Source organism: Neolamprologus brichardi, chromosome 4 (genome assembly GCF_056152115.1).
Source record: "Neolamprologus brichardi isolate AB-2024 chromosome 4, ASM5615211v1, whole genome shotgun sequence".
NCBI lineage: Eukaryota > Metazoa > Chordata > Actinopteri > Cichliformes > Cichlidae > Neolamprologus > Neolamprologus brichardi.
This window is the reverse complement of record NC_142107.1, coordinates 3,309,878-3,324,247: the sequence shown is the minus strand read 5'-3', so window position 1 is coordinate 3,324,247 and position 14,370 is coordinate 3,309,878. Positions and strand designations below refer to the sequence as shown.

Sequence of the window (14,370 nt, the reverse complement as noted above, 5' to 3'; positions counted from 1 at the left end):
GATGCAAAAAAGAGCTACAAAAATCATTGAAAGCAAATTTGCTGCAAAGAATTTGGGTCTGCCTGGGCAGCTACAGGACCAGTGTTGCCAACTCCTCACTAAGAAAAATCGCTATTGGCTGTCCTAAAAGTCGCTAAATGATGTCATCGCCTAATTTGCATAATTAGTTATGTCTAAGTAATTGTAACAGACGCTGCAGGAGAGAGAAATAACATTGTAGAAGAGACATAAAGTGAGTTTTTAAAAAAAAAAAAAAAAAAAACACACCCTAAGAGCATTTAGAATATATTCAAAACTACAAATTAAATTTGTTTTAGCAATTTTTTTTAAATGTCACAATTCCAACCCTCCTCCTATATCTGGACTTGGGACCGGCAAAAGTGACCCGAAAAAAGTCGTCATAAGTCTTCAATAACAACGGAAAAACTCGACAGATTTGTCGCTTTTTAGGGGAAAAAAAGTTGCTAAGGGAGTCTGAAAACTCAACAAAGTCGCTAAGTTGGCAACACTGTACAGGACAGCTTGGATCAGACAGCCTGCAGGGAAAGAAGGGAGTTGATTGGGATGCAATAAACTGAGCGCTCTCACTATAAAGACTGTCTGAAGAATAGTTTAATATTAACTTAGATGCTTTAGGCAACACAGGATCTGTACATGGACGAAATGCCTGAGGAGTTTTAGCATGAAACAACCAGAGGAGGAGCCCTTTACCCATCTCGTGTCCTGTGTCTTCTAAAGCTGTCTGTACTTTTACAGACAAAAGTTCATCAGCAAACAGTTTGCAGGCCTCTAATTATCAGGCTGTACTCAAGCACTTGAATTCAACCTAAAAGCTGTGCTGTCATACAGAACCAAGTACCCTCCGCGGAAACTATAGCTAATGTCACAACTGGATCTGATGAGACAGCTATGATTTCTGGACTCGAAGTAAATAATCCTGAATCAATTTATACAACATCAGTTTTTTTGTTTTGCTTTCATAACAAATAGTTTGAGCCATAAAAAAAATAAAAAAATTAAAAAGAAAGTATCATCAAGAGAAAGACAATAAGCTGCCTAGTTTGTTCGAAAGACACCGCAGTATAATATTATATCACATTTTTTATCTCTAGTTTTTCGTGTCCGGTTATTTACAAATGAATACTGTGTAATGCTTGTGTAAGTGAAAACCTGTCCGGCTACCTTGATCAGATTTTTACTGCACTACAAACCTGTAGTATGATTAAAAAGAACAAAGAAAGCACAATGAATATAAACAGAATATAATGCTTTTCACTTAAAAGTAAATACTGCCCAGAGAGTGAACTACTGTGGTGGAGTGCTTCTGGTGTACGATATAATTTACACGTGAGCCTTGAATTCCAGTTTATGAAATGGCTCTTGCTGATCATGCAAATACCTCTGCCCTGTCCTCACTTTCTTATATCTTTGTTCCATGAAGTTGGGACATATTAATGATATTTTTTCCTGTAAAATTCAGTAACTCTTGCTTTAGCTAACAGTTCCAATGTGTGTCAAAGTGTACAGGTCCTTCTCAAAAAATTTGCATATTGTGATAAAGTTCATTATTTTCTGGAATGTACTGATAAACATTAGACTTTCATATATTTTAGATTCATTACACACAACTGAAGTAGTTCAAGCCTGTCATTGTTTTAATATTGATGATTTTGGCATACAGCTCATGAAAACCCAAAATTCCTATCTCAAAAATTTAGCATATCATGAAAAGGTTCTCTAAACGAGCTATTAACCTAATCATCTGAATCAACGAATTAACTCTAAACACCTGCAATCATAGAATGATTACAATATTGAAAAGAACAAATGCCTGAATCCTAAATTGTGGATATCCTATTGTTGTGATCTAAAATGTAACACTAAATGTGATTAAAACACTAAAAATCTGGACTCCTGGGCTCAACGACTGGAAGGATCACCAGCCCAAGGAAAACACAAAATACACATGACCCCGTGACAAAGACAATTCATTCTTGAATGAAGACATTGATCTGACTTTTTAACATTTTGCCAATTGTGTTTATTATTAATTTGGGAAATAGAAAGTGTGTGTGTGTGTGTGTGTGGGAGGGGGGGGGGGGGGGGGGTTGTAAAGAAGAAGGGAAAGGAAAGGGATAGAAAGAAGGAAAGAGAGAGGAGAGAAAACCCCAACAATCCCCTCTGAGCAAGCACTAGGTGCGACAGTGGATAGGAAAAACTCCCTATAAAGGAAGAAACCTATGACAGAACCAGGCTCTAGAGGGGGCAGTCAACTGTCGGGACTGGTTGGGGGGTGAGGGTGAAAAGAGGGGGGGGGGGGGGGGGGGGGGGGGAGAGATGGGACAGGTGTTAGGAATTGAAGGGAGACTGGTGAGGGAGAGGTGTCAGGAGAGAAAGGGAGAGAAAGGGAGAGGAGAGGTGGAAATTAAGATGGAACAGAGGTGGAGGAAGACGAGGTGACATCAGCAGTAGAAAAAGTAGAAAAAGAGGAAAAAGCAGGAGTGTTCCTCCTCCAGAAGAAGTGGAAGCGTTTTTTCTTCTTTTCCACGAGCTTTTCCACGAGCACTTTTTTCTCTAGGATGAGGGTTCTCAGCTGATCGATTGTCTCTGCATTCTCCTGCTCAAGTTTCTTGCATGTTTTCTCCACTTCTTCTAATTTGGCTTGTTTGTCTTCAAGCCTTTCTTTCATTTCTTTAGATGTTGCCTCCTGCGTTAGCTTTGCCCCGTGCAGCTCTGTATAACTCTGTTGTAATTTGTTGTGCGTGTCTTCCAACTGCTGACTGCTCCTCTCAATTTCTTGAAGTGTACACTGCAGGTCTTTGTTTGTTTTCTCTAGTTGTTGCTTTAGCACCTGCATCTCAGTGTTTTTGCACTTCAAGTTGTCTGAAAGTTCCTCGAGTTCTGTGTTTTTTCTCAGCATGTCATTGAGCTTACTCTGCATCTCTGAGCATTTGTTTTGCAGTTTTTCCTTTTCCCCTTCCAGTTTAGTTGTTTTGTAGTTCAGTTTGTTATAAAGTTCATGCAGGTTTTGGTTTTTCCTCTCAAAGTCCTGAAGAATTTCTTTGTCTTCTTTCTGCTTTATCTCCTTTTGTTCTTGGTCTTGAAGCAGCTCTTGATATTTGTGCAGTGTTTCATCAAGCTTTGCCTGCAGTGCTCCGTATTGTTCCTGCACACCTTGCATGTCTCTCTGGTTAATGTCCAGTTTGTCTTTCTCTTCAAGGATTTCTTTATTCTTTTGCAGAGCTTCATCAAGCATTACTTGCAAGCCTTTGTTGTGTTTCTCGATGTTCTGAAGCTTGCAATCCAGATGTTTCTGTTTCATGTCTTGCTGTTCTTTCTCTTGAAGGAAATCTTTATTTCTCTGCAGAGCTTTATCAAGCTTTATTTTCTGCGCTGTGTATTTTTCCTGCACGTCTTCAAGCTTGCAGTCCGTTTGTTTCTGTTTAATTTCTTGTTGCTTTTGTTCTTGAAGCAACTCCTTATTTTTGTTCAGTGTTTTATCAAGCTTTACCTGAAGTGCTTTGTATTTTTCCTCCGTGCCTTGGAGTTTGCACTGCTTCATGTCCTGTTGATCTTTTTCATGGAGGAGCTCTTTAATTTTTTGGAGAGCTTCATTAAGCTTGATTTGCAAGCCTTTGTTGTGTTTCTCCATGTCCTGAAGCTTGAAATCCATTTCCTTCTGTTTTATCTCCTGTAGCCTTTTTTCTTGAAGAAAGTCTTCCTTTGTGTGCGGTCTTTCATCAAGCTTTATCTGCAGCGCTCTGTTTTTCTCCTCCATTTCTTGGAGTTGGCACTGCATGTCTCTCTGGTTAATGTCCAGTTTGTCTTTCTCTTCAAGGATTTCTTTATTCTTTTGCAGAGCTTCATCAAGCATTACTTGCAAGCCTTCGTTGTGTTTCTCGATGTTCTGAAGCTTGCAATCCAGATGTTTCTGTTTCATGTCTTGCTGTTCTTTCTCTTGAAGGAAATCTTTATTTCTCTGCAGAGCTTTATCAAGCTTTATTTTCTGCGCTGTGTATTTTTCCTGCACGTCTTCAAGCTTGCAGTCCATCTGTTTCTGTTTAATTTCTTGTTGCTTTTGTTCTTGAAGCAACTCCTTATTTTTGTTCAGTGTTTTATCAAGCTTTACCTGAAGCGCTTTGTATTTTTCCTCCGTGCCTTGGAGTTTGCACTGCTTCATGTCCTGTTGATCTTTTTCATGGAGGAGCTCTTTATTTTTTTGGAGAGCTTCATTAAGCTTGATTTGCAAGCCTTTGTTGTGTTTCTCCATGTCCTGAAGCTTGAAATCCATTTCCTTCTGTTTTATCTCCTGTAGCCTTTTTTCTTGAAGAAAGTCTTCCTTTGTGTGCGGTCTTTCATCAAGCTTTACCTGCAGCGCTCTGTTTTTCTCCTCCATTTCTTGGAGTTGGCACTGCAAGTCTCTCTGGTTTATTTTCAGGTGTTCGTTCTCTTCAAGGATTTCTTTATTTATTTTTCTCTGAGACATGTTTGAATCTGTAAACTGTCACTCTCAAAAGGATCCAAATGTTTTAAAAGATTTCTCTGGCGAATGTTTGAACGCTACGAACATAAATGCTGCGAATAACGGACTAAAAGTGGTTGTGTCTCACCCCTATTTAAGGATTCTTTAGGATCAAAGGATCAAAGGACAAAGTGGTCATAAGATTCTAAACGTGTCATAGTTGCCATGGTGGCAGTTTAGTTTCCTTTTTGCATTTGAAAATAAACACTGGGCTGATTTTAACACCATTACAAGAAGTGTTGTTAATCATTCTTTTTAAATCATAATCAGGTTACCACAAATTGTTTTTTAATTTAGTAGAACTCAAAATATTTGTCAGTGGGTAAACAATTCATAATGCTACCTCAGAAACATCAAGTTATTCTTAGTACAGCATACTTGCAATGAATAAGTTGTCCTAACAGTCATCTTAAGTAAACTTTACTCAATTTTTTGGAGGTAACGAGTTTGCATAGTTTTTTGAGTTCTGGGAACTAATTAGATTTTACAGTGCAGTAGTTTGAACATTTATAATAACATTTCTGCACACTGGAACAAACCTGTCTCCTTTTCTAGAACTGTTGCTAACACTTATGAGATGAAAATGAATCTTCCATCGTGAAGATAGAGAGTGACAAATGTTACTTTTCTTTTTTTCTTTATATCTAAACTTTAAAAACAAAAAACTGTTGAAATTACCTGGACTGCCTCAGCCCAGGTGATGTAACATTAGCAGACAGAGGGTTTGATGTTGCAGAATCTTTGGAGCTGTACCATGCTGAACTGAAGAGCCCAGCTTTCACCAAAAGGAAGAACTAACTGGTGTTATGTGTCAAATTAACTGACATGTTAGCTGGTGGAGTACCCCCTGCATTATATATATATATATATATATATATATATATATATATATATATATATATATATATATATATATATATATATATATATATATATATATATATATATCATCTCTTTTTTATAATAAATAATCAAAAACTTTATTTAAACTAAGATTTTAAAAATATGTGCAGTGATTGATGTGCTTTTAGGCACATGCTTCAATCCACACACAAATACAAACCGATCTGACCACACGTACAACTGTTTCACAAACTCTATAAAGCATTCACACTCCAACGGATGCATCAGAAAGCAACTTGGGATTACAATCTTGTCCAAGGATATTTCGCTTGCAGATTGGAGCAGCCAGGGATCAAACACGAAAACTTATTTTCAATTGATGAATTTAAACTTATGGGAATGATGGAGCATTCTGATTGGCACATTAACTTCAGGCTTATTTTCCCTGGTGGTTTTGTCTTCAGCAGACACGTGGTTCAAATCTGGGCAGTTGGAGTCAGTTTTTGACTTTTAGAATCATCTTTTCTGTCTGGCTAATTAGAAATGAAACCATTTACCTGTCTGTAGTGGATTCTCCTACATTTCAACTCATCTAACCTAATTTAATGTCTCTGATTTTAATCTGTATAGTTTATCTCCCCACTAACACACAGTCTTAAAAGAAAAACAAAACATGCACAGACACTCAGCAGGTTAGTGTCACCTGATGACTTCCCAAAGATTTGAATGAGCTCTTAAGACGGAGAAGATTAAGATTCCTGATTTTAGACATTTAAAATACATAATTCCAATCTTCAAGTGGTTTAAACAATATTTAATATTTCAACATTAATTCAGATATTTTGCTAATTCAAAAATTTATTTTGCCATTAGTAAGCTTTTCCTAATGTACATATATGATGTTCAGCTACTTGCCAACTTTAAAGCTTTGGTACTTCAGCTTTCAACAGTTCTGTACTTTGGCTTTCATGTGAGTGATTTGGTATATTTCAGTTCATTTGCCTTTTTTTTTTCTCACCAAAGATTCAGCAGTTATAAAAATTTAACTCGTATCACTCAGCATTCACACTGCATTTTCCTGAGGAAATGCATTCTGTAGTTTTCTCTTAAAAACTGGAACTTGACATCCGAACAGAAGTTATACAGCTTTTGAAAAAAAAAACTTGTATTTCTGATGATTAGCTAGAACATAAGTCTTACCTTTTTATTGAAAATTGTATTGTCCATCTCTTTTGATGCAGGTTTAAGGGGGAGGGGGGGGAGCAGAAATCACAAGGTTATAGTTTAACAAAATTGCATTCTTTTAGTATTGTACATTATTGACTGAATGAAAGAAAGCATTTAGCATTGATAAAAACTCATCTATAGAGTCAAAAAAAAATAGTGTTTAAAAGATATTTTTGGGCCTCTTCAGATCTGGATGTAATAACCACAAAGAATCCAATAAATAGGCATTAGCTTTTTGTTTTTTTGTTTTTTGTTTGTTTCTAGAGGCTTGATTACAAAACTGGTGTTTTTATTAGTCTGGTTAATATCTAATCTAATAGCTAGTATTTCCTAATTAAAAATAGGCTTAAAATTGTGCAACTTTTGTTTTGGTAACATTTATTTTATTATGACTTTGTACACAACAGTAACAGATTATAAGTGTTTAGATACATAAAGGTTTGAATACATGTAGAATTCTCATGCATACTTTTAATATTTATTATTAAACATTGAAATTAATTTTATTAAAGAATGAAATAAATATCATGCATGTACTATATTCGCATGAAAAAGGTTTCAAAATATCAAAGAAAACAAAATGAAAATATACAAAATACAGTACTATTCCCTTAATAGTAAGTACTGCCCCGACAGTGAGTTGCCTTGGTGAAGGCTTGTGTTGTTGGAGTGCAACAACTTGCTGTTGTAAATTAACTCATGATTGTATAATATTAGTTGTCTGTGAGCTGAGCCACTACAAATAAGTAAACAGTAAACAGTGCCCTCTACTGACTGAAATCACATATGGCGCTATTAAAATGTAGTCTCACACATCCTTTGTTTAGAGACTGCAAAGTAAAGGAGTTAGGGAACTACAACACTCATTTTTTTCCAAATCAACAAATATATTGTTTTATATATTTGATTAAACCAAAATCTTTTGGTGTTTGTATATGATTTAACATTATTAACCTCTTAAGAACTGAGGGAAAAAACGCACCTCTCTGTTTATCTGTGTCAACTACAGAGGACATAATGAATAGGCTCAGTCTCAGGGGGAAATTTACATAATTAAAGTGATGATATTAGGAAAGAAAGCTTTCCAGATAAATAGGGGAGCTAGTCATCATTATCGCAGTTGTAATTTCTGCCCATTGGGTAATTTTAATGATTTCTTTTGATAAAAATTTCCCTGAGATTTAAAAAGTTATTTTCCAGAGTGACCTGGGCAACAAGGAAGCAGACATTATGATAAATGAACATAAAAACACAATGAAAATGCACAAAAATTCAACTGGGATAGATTACTACTGGGTGGACACAATGTTGCATCATATATAATACAAAATCTAGCTCAAAACGGGAACAATTTAGTCTGTTTAAAGCAAATTCTGCATTTGGAAATTTGGTCTTTAAAATATAAACAAGATATTAGAGCAGTGGCATACAGTCCCAACAATGCCGCCTGACCATCCAACACCAGCGAATGAACTTCCAGCATCCGCGGATGACCTTCCAGTAGCAGCGGCTGACTGCCCAAAACCAGTGCCTGAAATTCCAAAAGCAGCGGCTGAATGCCCAGCCACAGTGGCTGACCACCCAGCAGCAGCGGGTGGCCAACCAAAGGCAGCAGTTCATCGCACGACCACAACGGCTGACTGTCCAAAAACAGCGGCCAACCATCCAACCACAGCGGCCAACCTTCCAACCGCAGCGACCAAATGCCCAACTGCATCGGCCAACCGTCCAAAAACAGCGGCCAACTGTCCAACAAGCAGAGGCTGACTGTCCAACAGCAGATGCTGATCGCCCAACAGCAGATGCTGACTGTCGAAGAGCAGAGGCTAGTTCTAAAAGTAATAATAATAACATCAAAATACATTTCAATAATGGTATAATACACTACAGTAGCAGCACAATTGTATATAATAAAAATTAAAGAACATATCCGATATAATCTGTACAATGAGTAAATAAACAGTCAAACTGCAGCAAAAGTATTTCATGAACTTTTTTGAAATGCACAATGAGGTAAATTTGCTGGGGGAAGCATTGTGTAGCCAACTTGTAAAATTAGTGTAAAAAAAAAAATCTTACACCTCCCTCCTTGTAAGTTTACATACATGCAGATTCAGACAAACACAAACAGTTTCACTTAAAGTTCCTAACTGAGAGAAGTGACCCATGTCGACCATATTAGGAGCTAATTAAGTTCTCTAAATAATTAGGAATGGTGGTTCCATAATTAGTAAAATGAAGATACTATTTTTGTAGTTTTGCCCCTATACTCCTCCACAGTGGATTTTAAATCAAACAATCAAGATGTGAGGGAAGCAAAGACTTTTATCTTTAATTAAAGGGATTTTACAAAAAAGGTTGTATTAATTGTTTAGGAATTGCAGCCATTTTTATTCATAAGCCTCCGTTTTCAAAGACTTAAAATTAATTGGACAGAATGACATCATCCTAGATCCTAGGTCAGGATTGTAGAACAATTGTAGAATTGTCAGAACAATCCTAGATCAGGATTATTTTATCATTTGGATGAGAATCCATTGCAGTCAATGACTGACTGAACTCTAAAAAACATGGACCAAATGCTGTTTCCTCTACTGAGATGCTCTGCCAGGCCTTTAATGCAGCCATCTTCAGTTTCTGCTTATTTGTAGGGTTGTCTGCATTCAGTTAGATCTAACCAGTCCAGTCCAAGGCCAAGATGCAGTGAAGCCCAGACCTCCCTCTCCTGGGTCCTGGGTGCAGGTTTCCCCAATCTTCCCCAATATACTATTTATACGATTGGGGAAACCTGCAGTCGGCTGAGACTGAAGAAGTCTCAGCTGACTTTGTTGAGTGACAAAACATCTCTCGCACTGAAAACCCTACGCCCAGATGAACAGAATCAACTTTTTGGGATGCACAGAGTTCTCTTGTTCCCCTCATTTGTGAACAACACTCCAAGAAACTTAAACACTTCCACTTGGGGCTGCAACTCATCCCTGGGCACTAACCCTTTTCCAGCTAAGAACCATGGCCTCACAAAAATGACTTACTGTTGGTAATGCAAACTAGGGTCTCACTGAGATTGTGCAGGGACCGAAAGGCTCATAAGAATGGGCCAGGTACCCAATACTCCAAAAGTACCCACCACAGAATCCTTCGACATGGTGACTTATTTTCTGCAAGTCTACAAAGCACATGTAAAGTGGTTGGGAAAACTCCCATACACACTCAAACAGCTCAGAGAGGACAAAGAGCTGGTTTAGCATTCCATGACTTGTTCTTCAATCTGAGGTTCAACTAATGGATGGACTCCCCTCTCTGGTACCCTAGCACAGGCCTTCCTGGGAAGGCTGAGTAGTGTGATCTGCCTATAGTTGTAGGGAAACAAGAATGGAATCTTCCTCATCCACCTAATTTTCATCTCCAAGGATATCTTTGTTAATATCCTCCTCATCATCTTCTCTCTGCCCTTCTTCAGAGTCTAGGACAGGGGTGTCGAACTCCAGGCCTCAAGGGCCGGTGCCCTGCAGGTTTTAGATCTCACCCTGGGTCAACACACCTGAATCAAATGATTAGTTCATTACCAGGCCTCTGGAGAACTTTAAGACATGTTGAGGAGGTCATTTAGTCATTAAATCAGCTGTGTTGGATCAAGGACACATCTAAAACCTGCAGGACACCGGCCCTCGAGGCCTGGAGTTCGACACCTGTAGTCTAGGAGGGAAATGAGCCTCCGTGTCCTCGACTATGTCCACCCAGCAAGCAGCAGCTGAACTGAATTCACCACTAGGCTTCGCTGTTGTGTCAGAAACACAAGCAATGGCTTTTCAGGCTGCCAACACCTGCCAACACCATTCCAACAATCTGCATTATGCAGCAGTGCTCGCAGGAGTCTAGGTCTGGCAGCAACACTGTGTGTGCTTGACACCCATACAAACATTGAAAATGGGGGATCTTCCTCTGAGATGGTCAACCTGGAAGCAGCTGGGTGAGGGCGGGGCACGACCTCCTTAGCCAGCCGCCACTGGCATTCCCCTGACAGGATCCAGTAGCCATAATTACTAATGCTCAGCTTTGACAGCTACCAATAGCCACAAATACGAAAGCCCACAAGGTACTTGGGTAGCTAGTCCTGTGTGCAGCAACACAACAACCCCTATTAGAGGAAAATATTTTCTCCACTAAAATATTTAATTACAGCGTAATAGATATTCCTGAAACCCAGAAAACCCATGTTCATGGACTACTGTAACAGCTGCGTCATTGAACAGTTACATGAATTATCCTGATCCTGGACTGAGTAACTCTTATGAGCTTCTCAGGGAAGAAAGTGTTAGTGGGATTGGGAAGCTATATTTTTTCATTTCTATGTGAAGACATGTTATTCGTGTTTTTGTTTCTATTTAAAAGCTATATGTTCTGGTAGTAACTGGTGAGGATTGTTTGGTTTATGTATTCAAAATAATAACTATAAACCAGTGCCTCAAATGTTAAACTAAGGAAAAAGAAACCGACCCCTACAATGAGGGGATCTGATATATAGTTGGGGGCATTTTGCTGACATGAGGTAAATCCTGTTAAAACGAAATGGTCACTGTAAACATTCAAGCAAACCAGTTATGGAGTTAATAACATAAAGCTTCTACTACATCTACTGCTAATTTCTACGGTAATTGGGAATTGGATGTTAATAAAAAATATTTTTTGGAAAGCCAAGAGCAAAAATCAGGGGAAAAAAACAATAAAAAGCATTAAAAGTAAAATAAAAACAACAACATTCAACATAAAAACCTGTATTTATGGGAATTAAGTTCTCTCCATCATAACATCTCACCTTTTTGTTTTTGCTGCAGATGATCCTCCTCTTTGTCTTCATCACACATTAGTCCACTGTAGCAGTGGGGATTGTTTTCAGAGACCATGATATCTATTTTCTCTAACAGAGCTATTATCTCATCTTCATCTGTCATATTTCTTGTACATGTGTGGAATCTTTTTTCAGTCAAACCACTGTTAGCTTTCAGGTCTGCCAGTGCACTTTCACATTTTTCACCTGGCTCACGAGTTACAACAGTCATTACATAAGGAAGAAATCCTTCTCCAAACGTCTTTTCTAGCCACTGAATCCCTGAGCTGTAATGGCTGCTATGCAGACCATATGGTACCAGTAAGAGAAAGACATGAAATGCCTGATTTGATGGGATTTTATCAACGTTTTGGAGACCGATCATATTAATGACAGAGATTCGCCGACCACACATATCATACAACTTGGATGAAAACTGATCCACATTGGATTTCTCTGCATGGTCAAGTAAAATGTTGTTTGGCCCAATCGCCATGGAATTTGTGTCACCAAGTAACACAATTGTGAGCTCAGGCAGTTCTGAAACAAACCAAACAAAATCAGTAAGTTTAAAATGCAAATATAAGCTATAAAATCCAACTTTCTGATTAAAAATATTACCTTTGTCTTTATCTGCAACTGATTCAGACGTAGTTTTAGTCTTGCCCTTTTCCTCATTCTCTTCTGGTTGTTGAGCTTCATGAGCATCATTCGCTGGATGGCACTAAGAAAAGAGTTACAGTGTGTTTTTCCATAATTTCACTTTGCATGTACAATGACAATAAAGAGCTATTCTGTTCTTCTATTATAGGGCAAAACATTCAATCAAAACATTTTAATCTCAAATGAAAAAGAGAGGTTCGAGTATATTTAATAAATGCTCATTTGAATGAAAAAAATAATTACTTAAATATGAGACGATAAAAATCTAGAACCACTCATATCACAATAGGATTTCAGACTAAAACAGTTAGGTGTGTTTTATTTACAGACAGCCCGACAGGTTGGGACTTCAGACAAATACAACAAACGCCCACATCATTACACTTAATCACTTTTTAAATCCGGAGCATTAGTTCAACCAGTATTTCAGTGTTCAGACTAAACCATTAGGTGTAAACTCACATTTACTCTGCATCCTGTAAAGATTATGTTTCTTTCTTTGTGTAAAAAGGCCAAAACTGGTTATCCAAACACTGAACAGAGAAACTTGAACTACAACACACACCAGGTTGGTGTGACTTTGTTATTTACACAGGATGCCATAATTCTACTAAATCTTTACATAGAAAATACTACATAGTATTGTTTAGAATCCGGTATTCATGACTCTGTTTAGTGAAATTAATCTTTGTGACAAATCTGACACCATAAACCAAATGCAGGTCACAACAGGTGTGTGGAATGTAGAGGTGAGGGCCCAAATGTGGGATGCAGGCTGAACTGTTCCAACAGTAAGTGAGCCTTTAAAAACCAGTAAACAACCCCAACATTAACAAAAACAAACACAAAAACCAGCGATGAATGACAAGGACCTCCTTCTGGAGAGCACACGAGGGACCGTACACAGTGTTCGTGACAATGAGGGCTGACGGGGAATGAGAGACAAGAGCGGAACAAAGCTGTGAAAGTAATTTCACACAGTTGAAAGCATGCAGAACAATCACAAAGGAGAAACAAACGAACGCGAGCCACCAAAGTAACTTGTGGAACTGGAAATAAACAAGAGGCAAGTGCACTGACACACAAAGACTAACACTAAACAAGACCCAAATAAACAGGACCGCAGGAGGACAAAGGTGCAAACACGGAACAGTTAGGACAAGTCAAAAAAAAAACAAACTGAAGCAAAATAAAATAAAAGTTAAACTAAAAACGTAAGAATGATAATAAAAGATGAATCCAAATCTCAAAGTGACACAATCCTATTACCATGACGATGTAACTGTGAGATAAGGACATCAGTGAAATTCCTTTACCTTGTTGTCAGCTGCCGTCTCCTCCATCTGAGCTGCAGAGTCATGTAAGAGAAAGAAAAACAGATATCTTGCAGTAATAGGAACAAAAGCTATTTAAAAATGAAACACATGACAAATGCACTTCACTATTATAAGATCCAGTGTGTAAATATGCACCGGTGTGTAAATATGAGCTCTATTTCAAAATCATTTCAATTCTGCTTCATCAGCCTCTCATTTATCTGACTGCCGTGAACCCTTTACTGTCTCTTTTGCTCCACCACCGTGTTTGATCCGCTGATTTGCTGTTGATTTCTTCATAGACTGTAGTTCTTTACTGAAACGAACTGGCTGCATCTTTGTTAACAAATTAGCGCATTATTAGTAGAAAATAATCTGTGCTTTTCTCTCACATCAGCATTTTTTCTGATTTACCCCGCTTAGTAAATTTGCCCAAACAACATCCTCACAGTGCTCCTTTTTAATGTTGTGACTTCAGGCAGCTTTTCAGTATCATTTAGACCTAAAGGCAGCTTCACATTATTCAAAATGATAAAATGAAAAGGTTTAGTTTGAATCATATATTTGAAAGTGTATTCTGTAAGCTCCTTAGCATGGACTCACCTTGTGTTCCTTTCCTCGGGTCTGCTTTATCTGAGATCTGAGGTACTATTTAACTCCCTACCTTAACAAATCCCTCCTACCTCCTTTTAACAGAACTGTGTGCAGTGATCCAGGAAAACTAATTGTACATAAAACTGGCCATTCAGCAATGAAAACAGGTAAAGAGAGAGAAACAAAATTCAAGTCAAGACTTGCAACTTACAGAAAACCCCGCGTATGTTGCTGTTTGATACTGAGACCTGTAAGGCTGGTCAGACTTGATTTTAAAATACCACCAGTTGGGTTTTGGTTTTATGGTGTGAACTAATGCAACAGGGACTTGACTGCAAGATTTATCTGGAAACAAAAAGACTGTAGGCTGAGTGCAG

General features: G+C 37.9%; 2 protein-coding genes across 2 annotated transcripts; both read right to left on the bottom strand.

Moving 5' to 3' along the window:
• Positions 1–2,325: 2,325 nt before the first annotated feature.
• Positions 2,326–4,615, bottom strand: LOC148102890 (uncharacterized). The gene has a single exon (XM_087839620.1). It carries the CDS (start codon positions 4,484–4,486, stop codon positions 2,426–2,428), a length of 2,061 nt encoding a protein of 686 aa, XP_087695746.1. The 5' UTR covers positions 4,487–4,615; the 3' UTR covers positions 2,326–2,425.
• Positions 4,616–6,953: 2,338 nt separating this feature from the next.
• Positions 6,954–14,038, bottom strand: LOC148102889 (uncharacterized). The gene is made up of 5 exons (XM_087839622.1): positions 14,003–14,038; positions 13,400–13,431; positions 12,042–12,144; positions 11,409–11,960; positions 6,954–8,424 (listed from the first exon to the last, which is right to left on the bottom strand). Exons 2-5 carry the CDS (start codon positions 13,424–13,426, stop codon positions 8,006–8,008), a joined length of 1,101 nt encoding a protein of 366 aa, XP_087695748.1. The 5' UTR covers positions 13,427–13,431; positions 14,003–14,038; the 3' UTR covers positions 6,954–8,005.
• Positions 14,039–14,370: the final 332 nt, after the last annotated feature.

Coding starts and splice junctions, on each gene's coding strand:
- LOC148102890 (XM_087839620.1), bottom strand. CDS start 4,486: ATGTCTCAGAGAAAAATAAATAAAGAAATCCTTGAAGAGAACGAACAC.
- LOC148102889 (XM_087839622.1), bottom strand. CDS start 13,426: ATGGAGGAGACGGCAGCTGACAACAAG. Junction 11,961..12,041: donor AGTTGCAGATAAAGACAAAG/GTAATATTTTTA, acceptor GGTTTGTTTCAG/AACTGCCTGAGCTCACAATT. Junction 8,425..11,408: donor TCTGCAGCAAAAACAAAAAG/GTGAGATGTTAT, acceptor TATTACTTTTAG/AACTAGCCTCTGCTCTTCGA.